Below are 20,408 nucleotides of genomic sequence, written 5' to 3' on the forward strand. Positions count from 1 at the left end.
AACACTTACGTGACCGGCCTGCAGACAGTGACTGAGGGGTATTTTCTAACGTTTGCCCATAAGAGAAGGAATATGTTCCGGATAGTGTCCAAAAGGAAGTGGCCTTCCAGCTCTGTGTTTCCTCCAGCCATCTTAATTTTCAAGGAGTTCCGTTTTTTACCTATAATTGTCGTTTCAGATACATAGTTCTGTAGTTCCCTAGCAGATGTAGTAAGACCTTTAAGCAGACTAATTTAACAAATATTTAAATCATTTATTGCCATTAAGTTACAGCATCTCAATATACACACTGCATGGAAATACACAGATAACATTTTTAAACACAGGATAAGAATTCAGGTATGTGGCCAGCTGTTGCTTGTCTTGTGGTCATTAAAGAAAAAGCCAAGAATTCTGAGTACTTAATTGCTGGTAGTTACAAATTTGTTCTCTTCAGTTTTTCATTGAGTACATCTTAATAGATAATATACATATTACTGCAGATAAAACCGTCATCAGAAATTATTAAATTAATTGCATATTTTGAGCTACTCTTTATGAAGAGAAGTAAAATATTCAGTAAGGCAGCAGAGAGTTGTTTTAGAGACTCTCAGCTATTTCTATAAAAATAGTATGGTTAGTAAAAATAGCATTCAGCATATTTTCCTTAGCGAGACTATTTATGATAATGGAATCTGTGACTCAGCAGCAGTAGCTGGTAATGCTGTCCCTTCAAAACCTTGTTCTTCTTTTTCCATTGTTACGCAGATGCCTTTTTAGTCATCCTGAAAATAAACACAAAGAAAAATACAATGAGAAACAAAATTTCACTGCCAGCCTCCACAGGCTTTGGATAGCTTTAGAAAGACAACTTCACGTAACATTTATTTCAGCTTACAATTTTATAAAAACAGCAATACAGATTGAGTATCCCTTATCAGAAATGCTTAGGACCAAAAGTGTTTAGGATTTCAGATTTCTTCAGACTTTGGAATATTTGCATCATACCAGTTGAGCATCCCTAATCCGAAAATCCAAAATGCTCCTATGAGCATTTCCTTTGGGTGTCATGTTGGCACTCAGAAAGTTTCAGATTTTGGAGCATTTCAGATTTCAGATTTGGGATGCTGTCAGCCTGTACCCTATTTCATGTTAACTTTCATGTTTTAGTAAGTCCAGTTTCCCCAATTGCTAAAACACATCTATTCACACTCACATACCAGTTTCCCAGTGTCCCTGAAGATAAGATCTTTTAGTGTCATTCTCCCCAATTCCTCAGAATAAAATAATTAAATCGGGATCTGCTTACTCGTGTCTGATAAGCCGTCCTCCCTGGATGAGCTGGGCTACTTCATTTGTTGCATGGCATGCGAATAGCAGCCAGTTTCGAGGCTGTACCTTGTAGGCAAATCTCATAAATGTCAGAGAATAGCAACAGAGGGCTGCCAGAAATATCAAAGCAAAGAAAATTGACAACTTACAACACAAAAAAGTTGATGGGACCACAGAGATCAACAGTTTCATTGCCTTAATCAAAAAGAACCTCTTCTGCTAAAACCTTTGACAGGTGATACAAGTTATTGCTTAAATGTCTATGAATGGGAAGCTCATAAAATATTTTACTGTCATGTTAGGTATTTTTGCTATTTATTACTTAAACATTTGAGGAACACATTGTGAGCAAGAGTAGGCTGAAATTAGTTCTAGCCACTTTTTCTGTCCCCTGGAGTTGTTTATAATCCATTATCTGAAAGAATTGCTATTCCCTCAACAATAGTATTGTGTTCAAATATCAGGGTTTTAAGTAAATTTAATGATACTTCTTCCAAATAAAGTTCACAATATAAATATGTTAGACTGGCTATTAGTATGATAAGATGACACATTCCTTAACTGGCTGTACTAAGTCTGAAAGGCAAATGGAATGTTAATACTTCCTAGAAATATTTCTGACTGACCTTGTTGCCTACTTACCATAGAGAGGTAACACTCTTCAATGCCATCATATTCTTTAATGTGACTTTCTAATAGTGATGGTAACGTCTGGTGCTGCAAACTTTAAATGCAAGCAGGACTCTACTATGTTTAAAATCCACCCAATTATCCAAATCTGCATCCTTACCAAATGTCATCCGCCCACTGATAATCTCTGGAGACTTTTTCATGTCATTGATGGCAGCAATGGGAAGACCCCAGTTGGCTACTGGGCCCCAGAAGTGCTACAAAAAAGTGAGAGGAGAGAAAGGAGGAAGAGAGGAAAAAGTTTAGACAGAACTGTGAATAGCTGCAGTTTTCCCTGATTTTAAACAATCGTGAAGTGTGTGAAAACAAGTCTTCATGTTTACATCTTGCAGGTTTACTGGGTTGATCTGTGGATGGTTAAAATAGAGGCATCTGATTGTCCAGGTGTTTCATATGAATCATCAGGTCTCACGAGGAGCCCAGAGCTGGAAAGGATTTGGTAGCTCACCAAGGTTCATACCAGTTTCCACATTACAGTTAAGTAATCTCTGATTCTTCCATTTAGAGAATTTAAAAATAAGATTAACTTTTTACGTAATTCACTCTTGCTATAATTTAAACCTTGTTAGAAATATTCTCCATAATATAATGTTTAAATCTATCAAACTTCCTTTCTTCAAATTTTCACTGAGATAGTTGTTAAGAATGCAACCAGGTGAGGTGGTTCACACCTGTAATCTCGGCACTTTGGGAGGCCAAGAGTTCAAGACCGTCCTGGGCAATAGCGAGGCTCCATCTTTACAAAATAAATAAATAAAGGCTAGCCACACGTGGTGGCAAGTGCTTGTAGCCTCAGCTACTTGGGAGACTGAGGCAGGAGGATCATTTGAGCCCAAGAGTCTGCGGTTGCAGTGAACTATGATGACAGCACTGCACTCTAGCCTGGGCAACAGAGCAAGACCTTGTCTCTAAAAAAAAAAGGATAGTTGCTAATATAATAACTCTTAAAATGCAGACCCAAAATTAGATACTTTTTCTGAGAAAAGGAACTTCATAAGGGAAGAAATTATTTTTCAGCTCATATGAATTATCCTAGGATCACAGAACTTAGAAATCTATACTCAGGATCCCAGATACTAAGAAATTAAGATAGGTATTTTTTGAAGTAATAGCAAAAACAAAGAAATGGAACAACAGTTTTTCATTTGACAACTACAGCCACCCACAGACACCAACGTGAAGCTGCCAGTGTTTAACAGGAGCCACATCCAATTTAATTTCTGAGGCTGAAATGCAATGAGGCCAATGGCTTTTGTCCATTGAATTAAAAATTGTTTCATTAACACAGGATTTGCAAATAAATTTTAAAATCGGAAAGAAACCACACATTCTTGACTAAATGCCCCTTTTAGCTATCAGAACATTAATAGGGAAAATGGTCCCCGCTGGCCTTCTGCGTATCAGTGTTTAGGATAAATTTGGAGGATAGAATGCATTTCTAGACTTTGCTTTTCTTTTATTGACTAGGGGTTAAAATTCAAAAATTGCCTAAGAAGTGGGAAACCAAGGAAAATACAAGAAAAATAAATGGGAATTACATTTGGCATAACATAAAAATGTTTTGAAATGTTTACTTTAACGTGTTTAAATGTAAGCCACAAGGCCTATGCTTTCAAAAACTATAAAATGTCAAAGTTGCTATATGGCCAGCATGGGAACTACTTTAGGGTTTAACATCTGACTTATAAACTCTGTAAGTTAAGCACAGTTGGTTTAAAGAATCTTTGAGATTCTGAGCTGGCTAATTAGTCTTCTTGCATTCAGACTGGATACTATCTAGGATACCGCTGCAACCTTCATTTCTTATATTGAGGTGAGGTATAGCCATTTTTCTCTTTTCCTTATTCCCCATACCTTTGTAAGGGAGAGCACCTATCTCTCCCTTACCTACTTACTTCTTTTCCTACCTGTCCTGTTACTGGGTGTTACTTCATTTCTGAACTCTCTATTATTCCATCATGATCTTCCTTTTCCTCCTTTTTTGACCAGGCCTTTCTCCACTTGGTTTATTTTCATCTCCTTTTCCATTAACTCTCTTTCCACTGCTCTGCACTGCGTGGGGGTCCTGCTGTCTGCTTTATCATCAGGGACTCAGGCTGTAACAGCCTGCAGAGCTATCACCTGAGGCTCCTCTACCACCAGGTGTGAATGTGTCTTCTCTCACAGCTGGGGCTGAAGTAGAAATAGACAGTGGCATATATCTGAACCTTAGGTAGCCTTAGGGGATTCTGGCTCAGTGGTGGTATTAAGTTTAAGTGTGATCAGTGTTAGGCTATTTGAAACAGAGTTCTACAAGTTAAGAACTATATATACACTCGTGACTATAAGCATTGAGCTATGCTTAAAATATATTTCTTAAAAAGAACACAAAAGGTAAAAATCATTTTAACACTAGTTTACTAAGATACCTAACCTTAGAAAGTTTATAATTCATCCTTTTTATCTAGTACAAGATTCTATTTCTGTCTTTCCTTTTTTAGAATAATGTTTGATCTATCCTCTGTCAGATATTCATCAGTTTCAAGAAAAATCAGAAATTTCATGATTAATATTCAAAAGAGAAAATTAACATATTTTGGATTAAATGGAAAAATATTTTTACTCTATTATAATTCTTAATTTTGTTTAAAAGAAAGTTCAAACAGAAGCGTGCAGCACTATCTCCTTGTTTGGAAATCAAGCCATGGGAATGAGCTTCACTCCACAGGAAAAATCATCTCACCCTCTTTTCCTGTTTTCTCTCTTTCTCTCTTTTCATCAGTTGCCAGACTCTATAGTGACTGTTACCAACAACGTCATTATATGCATCTTCCTAAAGCCAGGAGGAGGGGCAGCCAGATGCCTGGTGCTCACAAGAGCTCACTGGGAGAACAGATGGCAGAGGGTGCCCTGCACCTGCTGCTCCCCAGCGTGTGGCCGAGAGGCCTCCTCCAGCAAAGGGCGCCATGTCTGTTGTCCGTACTCTGTTAATGCAGAAGGTCTGCAAAAGCCTGAAATGGATACGAAGAATTTTCTTACCGTGCTATTTTGTGAGGAGTCACCAAGTTTCCGACAGGGGAGACATGGGGGGAGAAAAAGAAGAAGAAAAAGATCAGATGCTTTTAAAGAATTTGGTTCTGTTAGGTTTCTTCAACCTCAGACTTGTATTCAAATTTCAGTAACAGGACTACAATTTTAGCAACACATTTTTTTTGTTTCTTTTTTTTTTTTTTTTTTTTTTGAGACAGAGTCTCACTCTTTTGCCCGGGCTAGCGTGCCGTGGCGTCAGCCTAGCTCACAGCAACCTCAAACTCCTGGGCTCAAGCAATTCTTCTGCCTCAGCCTCCCGAGTAGCTGGGACTACAGGCATGCGCCACCATGCCCGGCTAGTTTTTTCTATATATTTTTAGTTGTCCGATTAATTTCTTTGTATTTTTAGTAGAGACGGGGTCTCGCTCTTGCTCAGGCTGGTTTCGAACTCCTGAGCTCAAACAATCCGCCCGCCTCGGCCTCCCAGAGAGCCAGGATTACAGGCGTGAGCCACCTCGCCCAGCCTTTTTTTCTTTTTTTAAAAAAAGATCAAGTGATATTTCTAATAACAATTTGACCTAATGGAATTAAATCTTAATTTTATGGAAAATAAGCTTAATTAATCTTTAGAGCAGAGCTGTCCAACAGAAATATAATGCAAGCCAAAAATGTAAGCCACATATGTAATTTAAAAACTTCTAAAAGCGGCCGGGCGCGGTGGGTCACGCCTGTAATCCTAGCACTCTGGGAGGCTGAGGCGGGCGGATTGTTTGAGCTCAGGAGTTGAGACCAGCCTGAGCAAGAGCGAGACCCCGTCTCTACTAAAAAAATAGAAAGAAATTAATCGGACAACTAAAAATATATAGAAAAAATTAGCCGGGCATGGTGGCGCATGCCTGTAGTCCCAGCTACTCGGGAGGCTGAGGCAGGAGGATCGCTTGAGCCCAGGAGTTTGAGGTTGCTGTGAGCTCGGCTGACACCACGACACTCACTCTAGCCAGGGCAACAGAGTGAGACTCTGTCTCAAAAAAAAAAAAAAAATTTCTAAAAGCCACAATGAGAAAAGTAAAAAGAAACCACGGAAATCAGTTGTATGAATAGTTTATTATCCAATATATCAAAAATATTTTAATATGAACATATAATCAATAAAAATTATTAATTAGATCTGTTATATGCTTTTTGGTACTAATTCCTTAAAATCTAGGGTGTATTTCACACTTACAGCACATCTGAGTTTGAACCAGCCACATTTCAAGTGCTCAGTAGCCACCTGTGGCTTGTGGCTCTTAAACTGGACAGCACAGCTTGGGAGGAACTATTTCTTTGATGACAAGAGGGAGAGAACTTTGAGCTACTGAAAGAGTTACTGAAATAAAATAATAAAATCCTTTATAAATGCCTTTAAGTCCAGACAACTCTCCTGGTTGTTTTGACTTAGAAGTCACAGAGATTCTACTTTATAGCATGAAAGTAATTGCTGCTGGTGCCAATAATATAGCAGTCCCCCCTTATCCTCAGGGGATGCATTCCAAGATCACCAGTGGATGCCTGAAACCATGGATAGTACCAAACCCTATATATACTATGTTTTTTTAAAACATACAGACCTGTGATGAAGTTCAATTTATAAATTAGGCACAGTAAGAGATTAACAATAGCTAACAATAAAATAAAAGAATTATAGCCATATACTGTGATAAAAGTTATGTGAATGTGGTTTCTCTCTCAAAATACTATATTATTTTCAGACCACAATTGACTTCAGGTAACTAAAACTGTGGAAAGCGAAACCAAGGATAAGGGGGGACTCCTGTATACTAGAAATAGGTTCTATTACGAAATATCTAAAGCCATAGAAAGAGCCTGTCTGATAAATTACATTACCAAAATTGTATTTCACAGCAAGTACAAACTGACCACAGTGTTTTATAGCAGAGGCATTGGTAACCTTACCAGATCAGAAAATACAATCTGGCTAAAACAGTCACCTATAGCATTACTCTCCTTAAAATATCTTCATTCAGTGTCTGAACACAGGCCTTTTATGTAACTATTAATTACCAAGGGCACATTTTTTCCCTTTAAAAATATTTTAAAAGATGTAGTACTTACAATGTAAAGTTTCTACTGGGATATAACTTAGTTTTCAATTTAGGACTCTCCTTAAATCATACAATAGTTCAATTCTACCCTATTTTATAACAGGTGACCTTAGTATAGATTATAAAAATATGAGAATAAAGGAGAATTTCTGCCTTCATAGCCTGCACAATCTAAAAGTCCTACATGAGTATGATCACATTGATTACTTCACTTTAATTTTTTTTTTTTTTATTTCAGCATATTATGGAGGTACAGATGTTTAGGTTACATATGTTGCCCTTACTCCCCCTCCCCGCCAAGTCAGAGCTTCAAGTGTGTCCATCCCCCAGATGGTGTGCATGGCACTCATTATGTGTGCATATACCCATCCCCTCCTCCCCCCTCCCAGCTGCCCGACACCCAATAAATGTTATTCATATATGTGCACTTAGGTGTTGATCAGTGAAACCAATTTGCTGGTGAAGATGACTTCACTTTAATAGTGGCTTAATGACTGTAAAACAATTTGAGAATAAAGTCATTCTAAGCATCCCTGTTAAATACAAAACTCCACAACTGCATATCCTTCAATTCTGTATCAGGGTTTTCTAAACATATGAATCAACCACTCAGTCAAAAAATCTGAAAAACATATTTGTGCAGAGCCAAACTAGAAAAAAAATGTCTACTAGTATGTATATTAGTACCTGTTCCAAAGAAAGATACATTTATAAGCCACATACAACCTGTAGTTTGGGGACAATAATGTAAAACTGTGTAGAAAATATCCTTGATTTACTCTTTATTTGCTACACTGCCTTTATTTTCAGCAAAAGAAAGAAAGAAACAAACAAAAAGTCCTACAAGCTTTCTTGGGTTCACTTAGGACCTTGAATTCTATGGAGGTAAAACCATATTTCCAGTTAAGAGCAAACCATATTTTCCAGCGAAGAATGAATTATTCTGGTTTTTGTTAAACTTTATTTTTTAGAGCAATTTTAGATCCACAGCAAAATTGAGAAGTACAGAAATTTCCTATATACCCCCTTCCTCACCCCCCACCCCAGACATGCACAGACTCCCCGATTACCGACGTCCCCCACCAGTGATACATTTGTCACAATCGATGAACCTACATCAACCCATCATCATCACCCAAACTCCGTAGTCTACATTAAGGTTCACTCTTGGTATTGTACATTCTGTGGGTTTGGACAGACATACAACGTCATGTATCCACCATTATAGTGTCTTCTAGTAGTTTCACTGCCCTAAAAAATCCTGTGCTTCCACTACTCCTCCCTGCCCCAACCCCCGCCCTTTGGCAACCACTGATCTTTTTACAGTCTCCATAGTTTTGCCTTTTCCAGAATGCCATATAGTTGGAATCATGCAGTATGTAGCCTTTTCACTTAGTAATATGCATTTAAGTTTCCTCCATGTCTTTTCATGGTTTCATAGCTCTTAGTGCTGAATAATATTCCATTATCTGGATGTACCATTGTTTGTTTTTCCATTCACCTACTGAAGGACATCTTTTTTGCTTCCAAGTTTTGGCAGTTATGAATAAAGCCTCTACAAACATCCGTGTGTAGGTTTTTTTGTGGACCTAAGTTTTCACCTCCTTTGGGTAAATACCACGGAGTGTGATTGCTGGATTATATGATAAGAGTATGTTTATTTTTGAAAGAAAACGTCAAACTCTTTTCCAAAGTGGCTGTACCATTTTGCATTCCCACCGGCAATGAATGAAAGTTCATGTTCCTCCATCCTCCACTAGTATTTAATATTGTTAGCATTCTGCATTTTGTTCATTCTAATAGGTGTTTAGTGTATCTCGTTTTAATTTGCATTTCCCTGATGACATATGATGTGGAACATCGTTTCATACGTTTATTTGCCATTTGTCTATCTTCTTTGGTGAAGTATCTCTTAGGGTCTTTGGCCTATTTTTTAATTGAGTTGTTTTCTTATTGTTGAGTTTTAAGAGTTCTTTGTGTATTTTAGATAACAGTCCTTTATCAATTATGTCTTTTGAAAATACTTTCTCCCAGTCTTGTCTCTTCATTCTCTTAACAATGTCTTTCACAGAGTAGAAATTTTTTAATTTTAATGAAGTCCACCTTATCAATTCTTTCTTTCATGGATTATGCTTTTGGTATTGTATCTAAAAAGTCATCACCAAACCCAAGATAATTTAGATTTTCTCCTGTAATATCTTCTAAGAGTTTTATAGTTTTGTGTTTTACATTTAGGTCTGTGATCCCTTTCGAGTGTGTCTAGATTTTCTTTTTTTTTTTTGCTTTTGTAAGTATATGTCCAGTTGTTCCAGCACTATTTATTAAAAAGACTGTCTTTGCTACATTGTTCTGCCTTTGTTCCTTTGTCAAAATTTAGTTGACAATACTTACGTGGGTCTACTTCTGGGCTCCCTATTTTGTTCCATCGATCTATTTGTCTACTCTTTTGCCAATACCACACTGTCTTGATTCTTGTAGTTTTACAGTAAGTCTTAAAAGTTGGGTAATGTCAGTCCTCCAACTTTGTTCTTCTCCTTCAACATGTGTTGGCTATTTTGGGGTATATGCCTTCTCCATGTAAACTTCAGAATCCGTTTGTTGGCATCTACAGAATAACTTGCTGAGATTTTGACTGGGATTGCCCAGTCAAAATTTGAATTTACAGATCAAATTAGGAAGAACTGCCATCTTAAAATATCGAGCATTCGTATCCATGAACATGGAATTTCTCTCCATTTATTTTGTTCTTCTTTGAATATCTTTCATCAGTTATTTTCTTCATATAAATCTTGTACATATTTTGCTAGATTTATGCCTAAGTATTTCATTTTGGGGCAGTGTTAATGTAAGTAGTATTGTGTTTTTTATTTCAAATTCCACTTGTTAATTGCCAGTATATATGTAAGTGATTGACTTTTATATATTAATACTGTATTCTTAATCCTTGATATAATTGCTTATTAGTTCCAGGAGGGTTTTTTTGTCAATTCTTTTTGATTTTCTATATGGACAATCACATAATCTGCAAACAAAGATAGTTTTGCTTTTTCATTCAATCTATGTACCTTTTATTTTCTTCTTGTCTTACTGCATTAGCTAGGACTCCCAGTATGATGTTGCAAAGCATTGGTGAGATAGGACATCCTTGCCTTGTTCCTGATATTAGTGGGAAAGCTTTGAGTTTTTCACCAGTAAGTATGATGTTAGCTGTGGATTTCTTGTAGATATTCTTTGTCAACTTGAGAAAGTTCTCCTTTATTCCTACTTTACTGGGAGTTTTTATCATGAATGCATGTTGGATTTTGTCAAATGCTTTTCTTGCATCTACTGATATGATCATGTGATTCCTTTTTTAGCCCATTTGTGTGATAGATTACATTAATTTTTTCTTTTCTTTCTTTTTGTTTTTTTTTGTTTTTTTTTTGAGAGAGTCTCACTCTGTTGCCCAGGCTAGAGTGCCGTGGCATCAGCCTAGCTCACAGCAACCTCAAACTCCTGGGCTCAAGCTATCCTTCTGCCTCAGCCTCCCAAGTAGCTGGGACTACAGGCATGCACCCTATGCCCAGCTAATTTTTTCTATATATTTTTAGTTGTCCAGCTAATTTCTTTCTATTTTTAGTAGGGACAGGGTATCACTCTTGCTCAGGCTGGTCTTGAACTCCTGAGCTCAAATGATCCTCCCACCTTGGCCTCCCAGAGTGTTAGGATTACAGGTGTGGGCCACCATGCCCAGCCCCATTAATTTTCAATTGAAGCAGCTTTGTGTCCTTGGGATAAATTCCACTTGGTCATGATAATTTTTTTATACATTTTATACATTATTGGACTCAGTTCACTGGCATTTTGTTGAGGACTTCTGCATCTATGTTCATGAAAGATACTGGTCTGCAGTTTTCTTTTTGTGATGTCTTTGTCTGATTTTGGTAGTAGGATAACACTGACCTCATAGAATAAATTAGGAAGTATTCCCTCTGCTTATACTTTCTGAAAGAGATTGTAGAGAATTGGTATAATTCCTTCCTTTAATGTTTGGTAGAATTCACCAGTGAACCTATCTGGACTTGGCACTTTCTGTTTCCAAAGATTATTAATTATTGATTCAACTTCTTTAGTAGATATAGGTCTAGTCAGATGGTCTATTTCTTGTGTGAGTTTTAGTCTATTGTCTCTTTCAAGGAATTGGTCCATTTCATCTAGGTTATCACAGAATTGTTCACAGTATTCCTTTATTATCCTTTTAATGTCCATGGGATCTGTAGTGATGTCCTTTTTTAAATTTCTGATATTAGCAATTTGTCTCCTCTTTTTTTCTTAATTAGCCTGGTTAGAGGCTTATGGATTTTATTGATCTTTTCAAAGAACCAGCTTTTGGTTTCATTGATTTTTCTCTACTGATTTCCTGTTTTCAATTTCACTGATTTCTGTTCTAATTTTTATTATAGTAGTCCCCTCCCCTTATCCACAGGGGATATGTTGTAAGACCTCAGGTGGAAGCCTAAAACCACAGATGGTACTGTACCTATCGCCATCAATCAGAACATGTTTTCGTTCATGTCTTCTACCTGTAAATTTAATGCCTTTTCCATCTTAACTAAGCACTTATCATGCACTATGGCCATAATCTCTGCAGTCTGAGGTGTGACAGCAAAAGTATCATGAATTTTTTTTTTCTTTTCCACAATTACATGGATAGGTGATTTGTTCTTACCATACATCTTAGCAACTTCAGCATACAATTTTTTTTCCTTTCCTTATTAAGTCGAGAACTTTCACTTAAAGGAAGCTTTGTGTCTTCTCTTTGGCATATCCAAATTCCCAGCAACATTACTCTTGCACTTTGGGGCATTATTAAGTAAAATAAGGGTTACTTGAACATGAGCACTGCAGTACTGTGACAGCTGATCTGATAGCTGAGATAGCTACTAAGTGACTAATGAGTGGGTAGATCTACAGTGTGGCTATGTTGGACAAAGGGATGATTTACATCCTGGGAAGGACAAAGTGGGGCAGCATAAGGTTTCATCATGTTACTCAAAATGACAAGAAATTTAAAACCTATGATTTCTAGAATTTTCCATTTAATATTTTCAAACCATGGTTGACCATGGGAAACTAAAACTATGGATAAGGGGAGACTACTGTATTTCTTTTCTTCTGATTACTTTGACTTTTATTTGCTCTTTTTTTAGTTTCCTAAGATAGAAGCTTGGATGATTGATTTTAGATCTGTATTCTTTTCTAATACATGCATCTAATGCTATAAATTTCTCTCTAAACAATGCTTTCACTGCATCCTACAAATTTTGATAAATTATGTTTGCACTTTTCATTTAATTCAAAATATTTTTAAATTTCTCTTGAGATTTCTTCTTTGAGCCAGTGTTATTCTGAAGTGTGTTGTTTAATTTCCAAGTATTGACTTCCCGCCCAGCGGACGGGCAGAGGGGAAGCACACAGAGACCCCGGCTCCTGCCCACCTCGGTTGCTAGGCAATGCGGATCTCTGGTGCAAGGAGGGGGCCAGGTCTGCAGCTGCCCTGTCTGGCCCCTGCCCCTGCCCGGCCCCCACCCAGCTGCCCCTGCCCCTGGCCACCTGTTTCCCCTAGTCTCTGCCTACTGCCTGCAATAAAAAGAAAATAAATAAATAATTTCCAAGTATTGGGAATTTTCCAGCTGTCTTTCTGTTACTGACTTCTAGTTTCATTCCATTGTGGTCTGAAAGCAGATCTTACATGATTTCTAGTCTCTTAAGTTTGTCAAAGTATGTTCTATGTCCCAAAACATGGTTTATCTTGGTGAATATTCCATGTGAGCTTGAGAAGAATGTGTACTCTGCTGCTACATGAAGTAGTCTATCGTCCATTGTATCCTGCTGATTGGTGGGGGTGTTAAGTTAAATTATGTCCTTGCTGATTCTCTGCCTGCTGGATCTGTCAATTTCTGATAGAGGGGTGAAATCTCCAGTTAAAGTAGTGGATTCATTGAATGCTCCTTACAGTTCTATCAGTTTTTGCCTCATGTATTTTGATGTTCTGTTGTTAGATCCAAACACATTAAATATTATTATTCTATATTAGGGTTCTCCAGAAAGACAGAATCAGAAGAATACACACAGATGCGCATATATATACACGTGTGTGTGTGTGTGTGTGTGTGTGTAAAATTTTTATAGGAACTGGCTCATGCAACTATAGAGGGTAATAAATCCCACAGTATGCTAGAGAAACAGTGAAGGTGGTGCTATAATTCTGAAGGGCTCAGGTTTGCTAAGAGAGAACCAGGAGAGCTGTTTACACCTGGGGAGCCACTGGTGTAAACACCAGAATCCAAAAGCCCAAGAACCTGGAGTTTTTTTTTTTTTTTTTTGAGACAGAGTCTCACTCTTTTGCCTGGGCTAGAGTGAGTGCCATGGCGTCAGCCTAGCTCACAGCAACCTCACACTCCTGGGCTCAAGCAATCCTTCTGCCTCAGCCTCCCGAGTAGCTGGGACTACAGGCATGCGCCACCATGCTCGGCTAATTTTTTCTATATATTTTTAGTTGTCCGATTAATTTCTTTGTATTTTTAGTAGAGACGGGGTCTCGCTCTTGCTCAGGCTGGTTTCGAACTCCTGAGCTCAAACAATCCGCCCGCTTCGGCCTCCCAGAGTGCTAGGATTGCAGGCGTGAGCCACCGTGCCCGGCCAAGAACCTGGAGTTTTGATGCCTGAGGACAGGAGTAAATGGATGTCCCAGCTCCAGAAAAGAGAGCAAATTGGTCCTTTATCTGCCTTTCTGTCCTATTGGGGCCCTCAACAGATTGGATGATGTCCACCCACATTAGTGAGGCAGATCTTTACTCAGTCTCTCAGTCTACCGATTCAAATGCTAATCTCTTCCAGAAACACCCTCATAGACACACCCAGAAATAATGTTTTACCAGCCATCTGGGTATCCATTAACCCAGTCAAATTGCCACATAAAATTAACCATCACATACGTCTTCTTGGAGAACTAACCCCTTTATCATTATGTAATGCCCCTCTTCGTGTCTGATAACTTTCCTTGCTCTGAAGCCTGCTCTGTTTGAAATTAGCATGGCTGCCCTGCTTTTTCTTGATTAGTGTTAGCATAACGTATCTTTCTCTGTATGTGTCTTTATATTTAAAGTCAGTTTTTGTTTCTTGTAGACAGTATATATTGGGTCTTATTTTTTGATCCACTCCCACAATGTCTATCTTCTAATTGGCACATTTAGTCCACTGACATTCCAAGTGATTATTCATATAGTTAGATTAGTATCTACCATGTATGTTTCTGTTTTCTATTTTTTGTTCTTGTTCTTTTTTCCTATTTTTGTTTTCTGCTCTTTTTCTGCCTTTTGTAGTTTAGTTGAGCATTTTATATGATTCCATTTTCTCTTTTCTTAGTAGATCAGTTATACTTTTAAAACTTTTTTAAGTTTTAAAAAAACATGCTACATGCCTGTACAATCAGAACCTGAGACTTGTAATTAATATTCCTACTTATGGTGCGTACTTTAAGAGTTAGTGTTTCCAGAAATGCAGTTTGAAAGAGAGTATATTAGTTACAGACAATAAAACAAGAAATAGAAAAAAAGGAAGGAAGGGTTCCAAGACTGACATTTTAAGCATCAATGGTATTTATTTATATTTCTTGTAGAGAGGTAAGAGCTACCCATTAGTGTTCAGAGTCTGCACTGGGAAACATGAGCACTACCACTCTCATCAAGAACTTCTATTATTACTTCAGTTAGAAGTGTGATGAAGGAAGTTGACTGCCATGGAATAAACTTTATCTTTGCTTCCCCCTTAATCTGGAATAGTGATCCGTTGGCTCAAGGTTTCAACTAAGCTCATCTTTATTTTCATAATGTCTGCTGGGCACAGCCAATCTCAGTCTCTTGTTTTCCTAAAATTACTGACAGTAATGTTAGCTTCCTCTGAAAGTCCTCAGAGTAATTTAGGTAATTTATAACTTCCTTATATAGTACTAAAAGGATCCAACTGACAGCCTTGCATAGTCTCTTTATAACACTATTTAAAGTAAATTGGGGATGATTGTGAGATATTCTAGATTGTAATTCTATAGTTTTCAGAAAGTGCTCACCTGTGTTTCATTTATTCTCACCAAATTGTGCCTAATTTTCTAGTTCATTAAAATGTAGGAGAGTTTTAATAATTAGAATGTGTGATATTCTCCTATATTTAGCTAGCCAAAACTAAACTGAATGACAGTAAAGACCTCTGCGAACTCAAGTATTCAGCTATCAAGAGATTTTTATGACCAGTCCTGCTTCAACATTTATAGCTTCATTAAATTTCTGAAAATCAATTATATGGCAGGGAAGTGCTCAAAGAGTCTAAGGACAGGGTGTGGAAGGAAGTATGGCAGAAAAAAAGGGAGACATACACAGGAAAATGTGTGCAAAAAGAATTAAAAACCTTCTTTTTAAAACTATTTATGTACATTACTATTTTCCTTTAAATCCTAAATTGACATTTCTGTTTTGGCTTCATAAGTTTGGTGTCCACAGCTTCTCAAAGTTTCTGTTTGGTTTAGGTATCAGTTTCCTCATGTAGCATGTGAAGCGTTGGAGTATCTGATTTCTAAGGTCCCTTTCAACTCTAACAGTCCATAAATTTGGGAAAGATTCCCTTTTATTCTACGATAACTTCTCGCGTGGGTAATAAGTAAAAATTCTTAAAGCTCTCGAAACTGGAAGTTAAAATTAACTTAGAACAGAATATTCTCAGTTAATTTGAGCGTACTCATTGGCAACATCCCACTAACCTCAGATTTGTGAGCATGCTAAGTGGTTGATTTTATAACACTGTATGACCTAGGTTCTACTTAAAACATCCTTCCACATATATCCAAATACATATATGTGTATGTGTGTATGTGAATGTGTTCCATGCACTTCCACTCTCATATATAAACTTACAAATAAGAGGAATAAATCTCTAAAATATAAGTCTGCATAGCCCTTGATTGACTCAATCATTAAAATACATGTCCCCCCTCAAGACTTATTTGCTCATTCTAATTTATTCTTCTTAACCAAAAATCCAGAAGGGAGAATGTGAGGAAAGGAAGAGAAAAGAGAAGCTATCTTCTTTTATTCTGTCAAAAAGGTATGTGAGGATATAATTTCTTAAGAAAAAGATACTAGAACACCAGGAAGGTCTTGATTCAAGATCCTCATGAAGGTAAGTAAGAAGAGATCTATGAGAGAAGAGACAGAAGGCACCAAGAAGAGAGTGCCAGAAATCCAGGGGATTAAACATGCAATATTGATTACAATAAAAAATAAATGGAACACTTACTTTTGTCAAGCACTCTGCTATGTCATTAAACAGCTATGAAAGCAAAAAGCTAAATAATTTGCCCATGTTCACAGAGCTAGAAAGCAGCAGGGCTAGCCTTCAAATTTATCATTCACACCCATCACCCAGGTTTAGCAATACCATCACCACAACTAACAAAGCTCTCAGTAATTACGTAATAGTATTTAATGCTGGAATCATATTTAAATGATCCCTGCGTTAAATCCCGAGATTGCCTTTTACAGCTGTTTTTTCATGCCAGATCCAATCAAAGTCCACACATTGTCCTTGGTTCTTAGGTCTCCTAGCTGAGAGCCTGCTCTCTTAACCCCTCTCAGTGAAAAGAAATCAACATTTAAAATACACTTGGAATCCACATATTTCAATCTTATTCATAAAACGTGATTGAAAGAAATTTATAATCTATATGAAATGATTGATTTTAAATTTTTGCTAAAAAACTCAACTATGTTTTGTTATTAAAATAAATTTTAAAATTCCAAAACAGCTTTAGTTTAGAAAACCTCTATAGCCCTTCAGTAGACTATGAAAAGAATGCAGACCTTCAGTGGACAGAGGGCTCAAAAGTATGTACGAAGAGTTATTGACAAGGTGAGAAGAGGAAAATACAGAACCTCGCTTCCGATTGGAAGAAGAGTCATAACTAAATTTTCATTTTTATGTTTTATTCTCCTTTACCACAGGAAAGCAGGGCTGTAAGCAAGAAGCTTGGAGGAATAAATACGGAATAATTTCCTAGATAATTCTAGGAAGGAAGGTTTCTCTTTCTAGGGGGTAAAAACACTAAAATATCAATATAAAGTTTCTGGTCAGAGTTTCAATGCCTGACCTCAAACTGGCCCTCCATCAGTTTGGCAGCCCTGGTGTGAAATCCCACTGTTGCTGAGCATGGCAGGAGAACAAGTTCAGTTTAACACCTCACATCATGCGTTTACTTCTCAAATGTAATTGCAGGTCAAAGTCTTAAAGCTTTATAGCACAGTTAAGATTTTAACTTTCTCCATCACAGTAAACTTTTAAAAACATTTCTGCTTGCAGAAATAGAAAGAATAAATAATAATGTGTAATGATTTGAAGTTTCCAAGTATTTTCACGTGTCTTATCCAATTTAATTTTCTTGACAACCCAACGAGATAGGGCATTGTCATTACACCCATTTTTATGGGCAACTGAAGTCCACTGGGATTGACTTGCTTGGGATACCTTGATTGTAAGTCATTATTCTGAATCCTAGCTTGGCGCCCTACCAGACAGCACTTTTCTGGGCAATGCAATTCTTTTTCCTTTATTTAATCCAAGTATAATTAAATTAAAGTCATGCTGGAGAAAGTATAAAAACATAAAGCTTCATGAAGTTAATTTTATAAAAAAGTGTTAGATGACATATTGAAGTGTTCTATTGATAAGTCTGGCTCATGGAACCCCATCAAGTACAAGAAAATATAAATTTAGAAAAGCAGGGCTAACTCTCTTTTTTATATGGTTAAAGTGTAATAACTTTATTCTTAACTATATCATACAAGGTTATGCTTAGTTATACCTATTAGGAAGGCTTATCATACAAGTAGAAGACATTAAAAAAAAACTAAAGTAACATTAAAAGCCATAAAGAAAGTTCACTGCAAGGATTAAGAACATATCCTTAGATTACTACTTTGCTTAAATTTTTTCCACAAATTAATCTGATAAAGTGTTGTGCTCCACAGTACTAAACATCTGTCTTAATTAATCATAGTCCTCCTTAAGCACAGAAACGTCTTTTTTGGAAAGTCGGAAGTGAAGCTTCTGTTTCCAAGTTTACCATACCGCAGAGAATTATTTTTCTTACTCTACTGCTCTGTAAAATTGTAAAAGTATTTACAATAAAATTCAGGATTTAAAAAGCGATCCTTTTTTATTGCTAAAATCAAGTTGCCTTCATACTGTACCCTTTGGATGGTTACAACAGGCGTAATTTCTCCTCAGCTTTCATCTCTTTACTGCTTTACTACACTATCAACTATTGAAAAAAAACACAGCCCTACACTTACCTAGGTTTTAAAGTCACACACAGAAAAACTAAAATTATACTCCTAAATAATTTAAAATTGTTTCAAAGTTATGTTAGATATTTTGAAATAAAAGCAGGCACCTCAAGATTAAAACTGAAAATAGAGTATTTTCACATTTTTCAACCTTGAATGCCTTCTGTTTCTAACTGGAAAGAGTTAGTGGAAAATAGAACAGTAAGAAAGAGTATGCTCTTTGAGACACCTCATTTTACTTTGGTTTGATAGAATTTCGTATGTAAAAACATTTCAAATTTTATTCCCTCCCAAGCTTGGACTTAAGGTCCGTACAACGAGCAAACTGAACCCGAGCTCCCGTTGTCACAGACGCCAGCCCCGGCGTACCTGACGCTCACCTCTAACACCGCGCCGGGTTAAATCCCACCGACGCTCCCACGCCCTCAGCAGCGCCTCCGCCTGGCGTTTCCCGAGGCCCCACACAAGGGCACTGCGTCCGCGCACCTGGACGCCCACCTGCCTGCAGGTGCAGCCAGTCGGAGTCCGTGCCCACCGCGACCCCCGACCGGGACCCGCAGCGGGGATCCGGCAGGAGCCCGCCCGGAGGTGGGAGAGACTCCCCGCTGTCATCACTGCTGCGAGGGGCACCCACTGTCACCCGCTCTCTGCACCGTCCCTCCGGTGCGCGGTGGTCCCGGTAGGGACCCTCCTGATAAGCTCACCCTCCTGCCTCCGCCCGGGGCCACCGCGCCCTCGCGGCCGCCCTCGCTGCTGGCGGCATCGATCCCGGCCTCCCGGGAGCCCCTCCCGGGTCCGGGGTCCGGCTCCCGGCACTCGTCACCTCATGAGGTAGTCCCGGAAATCCTTGCTTCGGACATAGTCCGCCGCTTTCCGCACGAGCGCGCCAGCCATGGCTGTGTCGGACACCAGCTCCTCCTGGTCCCCGCTGTTGCGGCCGCTCCTCGGAGCCCAATGACAACCCGCCGACCGGGCGGCGAGCAGCGCGCTGCCCTGCGGGACCGCCTCACGACACTCGGCCACGCCTTACGGCCGCACCGCGGCTCTCGGCCTATGAGAAGGCGCAGGACCGAAGGCGGCAGCGCGGATTGGCTGGCCTGTGTCGCACACCTCCGCGCTGCCCCCCGGCGGGGGGCGGGGCCTGCTGCCGTAAAATGGCCAAGGCCCGGCGAGGATTGGCTGACGGTTGCTAGGCACCCGCTGCTCTGGGCCCGCTCGAGCGTGGAGGTGACACTTCTCCGACCGGCAGTGCGGGGAGGCGGCTGCAGAGCGCCGGGCAGCGCTTCTCCGGGCGGCGGGGTCCGGCAGGGGTCCCTGCGGTGGGGCGGGCGGCGGGGCTGGCTGGGCTCCTGCTGCCGTCCCCAGCGCCCCCACCTGTGCAAGGGCACCTTGGCCGCGCAGCCGGCGCTCCCCGCGCCCACGTGGGCGGTCCCGGCCCGCGAACTCGGCCCGGCGCGTGTTTGGGGACAGTGAGCGCTGCAGCGGCTCCGCCCGCAGAGCCCCGGGCCAGCGGCCCTTGCACTTCCCCCGCACCGATCCAACCAGCACCGATCCCACCGGCGTGGCGTGGGACCCGGGGCCGCGCCTTCACACGTACGCGCGCCCCGGCTGCCTGCTGTGGGCTAGGAGGCAGCCTCCGCGGCACAGAGGACCAAAGCGCATAAAAATAGCACAAAGCCTTAGTCGCAAGGAAGTGTGATTGCCTACGTGTTGAAAATAAAGGTTATGTAAGTCCTACCGGGTGCGCATATTGAAAGGACCATCAGCACGGACCCACGCCCGGGAGCTCCAGCCGCAGCATGACTTTCAGATTATGCACCAAGGCAGAGAAAGGCTTTTGTTCTTCACTTTTCCGAGTTGTTTCGTTTTGTTTTGTTTTTGATGTAGACGATTCAGTCATTTAAAATGCCTGTGGTGGACA

At 39.4% G+C, this 20,408-nt stretch overlaps 1 protein-coding gene across 1 annotated transcript; it reads right to left on the reverse strand.

Moving 5' to 3' along the window:
• Positions 1 to 232: 232 nt before the first annotated feature.
• Positions 233 to 19,472, reverse strand: MPC1 (mitochondrial pyruvate carrier 1). Its single transcript, XM_012659296.1, has 5 exons — positions 19,311 to 19,472; positions 5,020 to 5,023; positions 2,102 to 2,198; positions 1,289 to 1,421; positions 233 to 764 (listed from the first exon to the last, which is right to left on the reverse strand). The coding sequence occupies exons 1-5, from the start codon at positions 19,379 to 19,381 to the stop codon at positions 740 to 742; spliced, it is 330 nt and encodes a 109-aa protein (XP_012514750.1). The 5' UTR covers positions 19,382 to 19,472; the 3' UTR covers positions 233 to 739.
• Positions 19,473 to 20,408: the final 936 nt, after the last annotated feature.

The sequence above is a fragment of the Propithecus coquereli genome, unplaced genomic scaffold (assembly GCF_000956105.1).
Source record: "Propithecus coquereli isolate 6110/MARCELLA unplaced genomic scaffold, Pcoq_1.0 Scaffold601, whole genome shotgun sequence".
Lineage (NCBI taxonomy): Eukaryota > Metazoa > Chordata > Mammalia > Primates > Indriidae > Propithecus > Propithecus coquereli.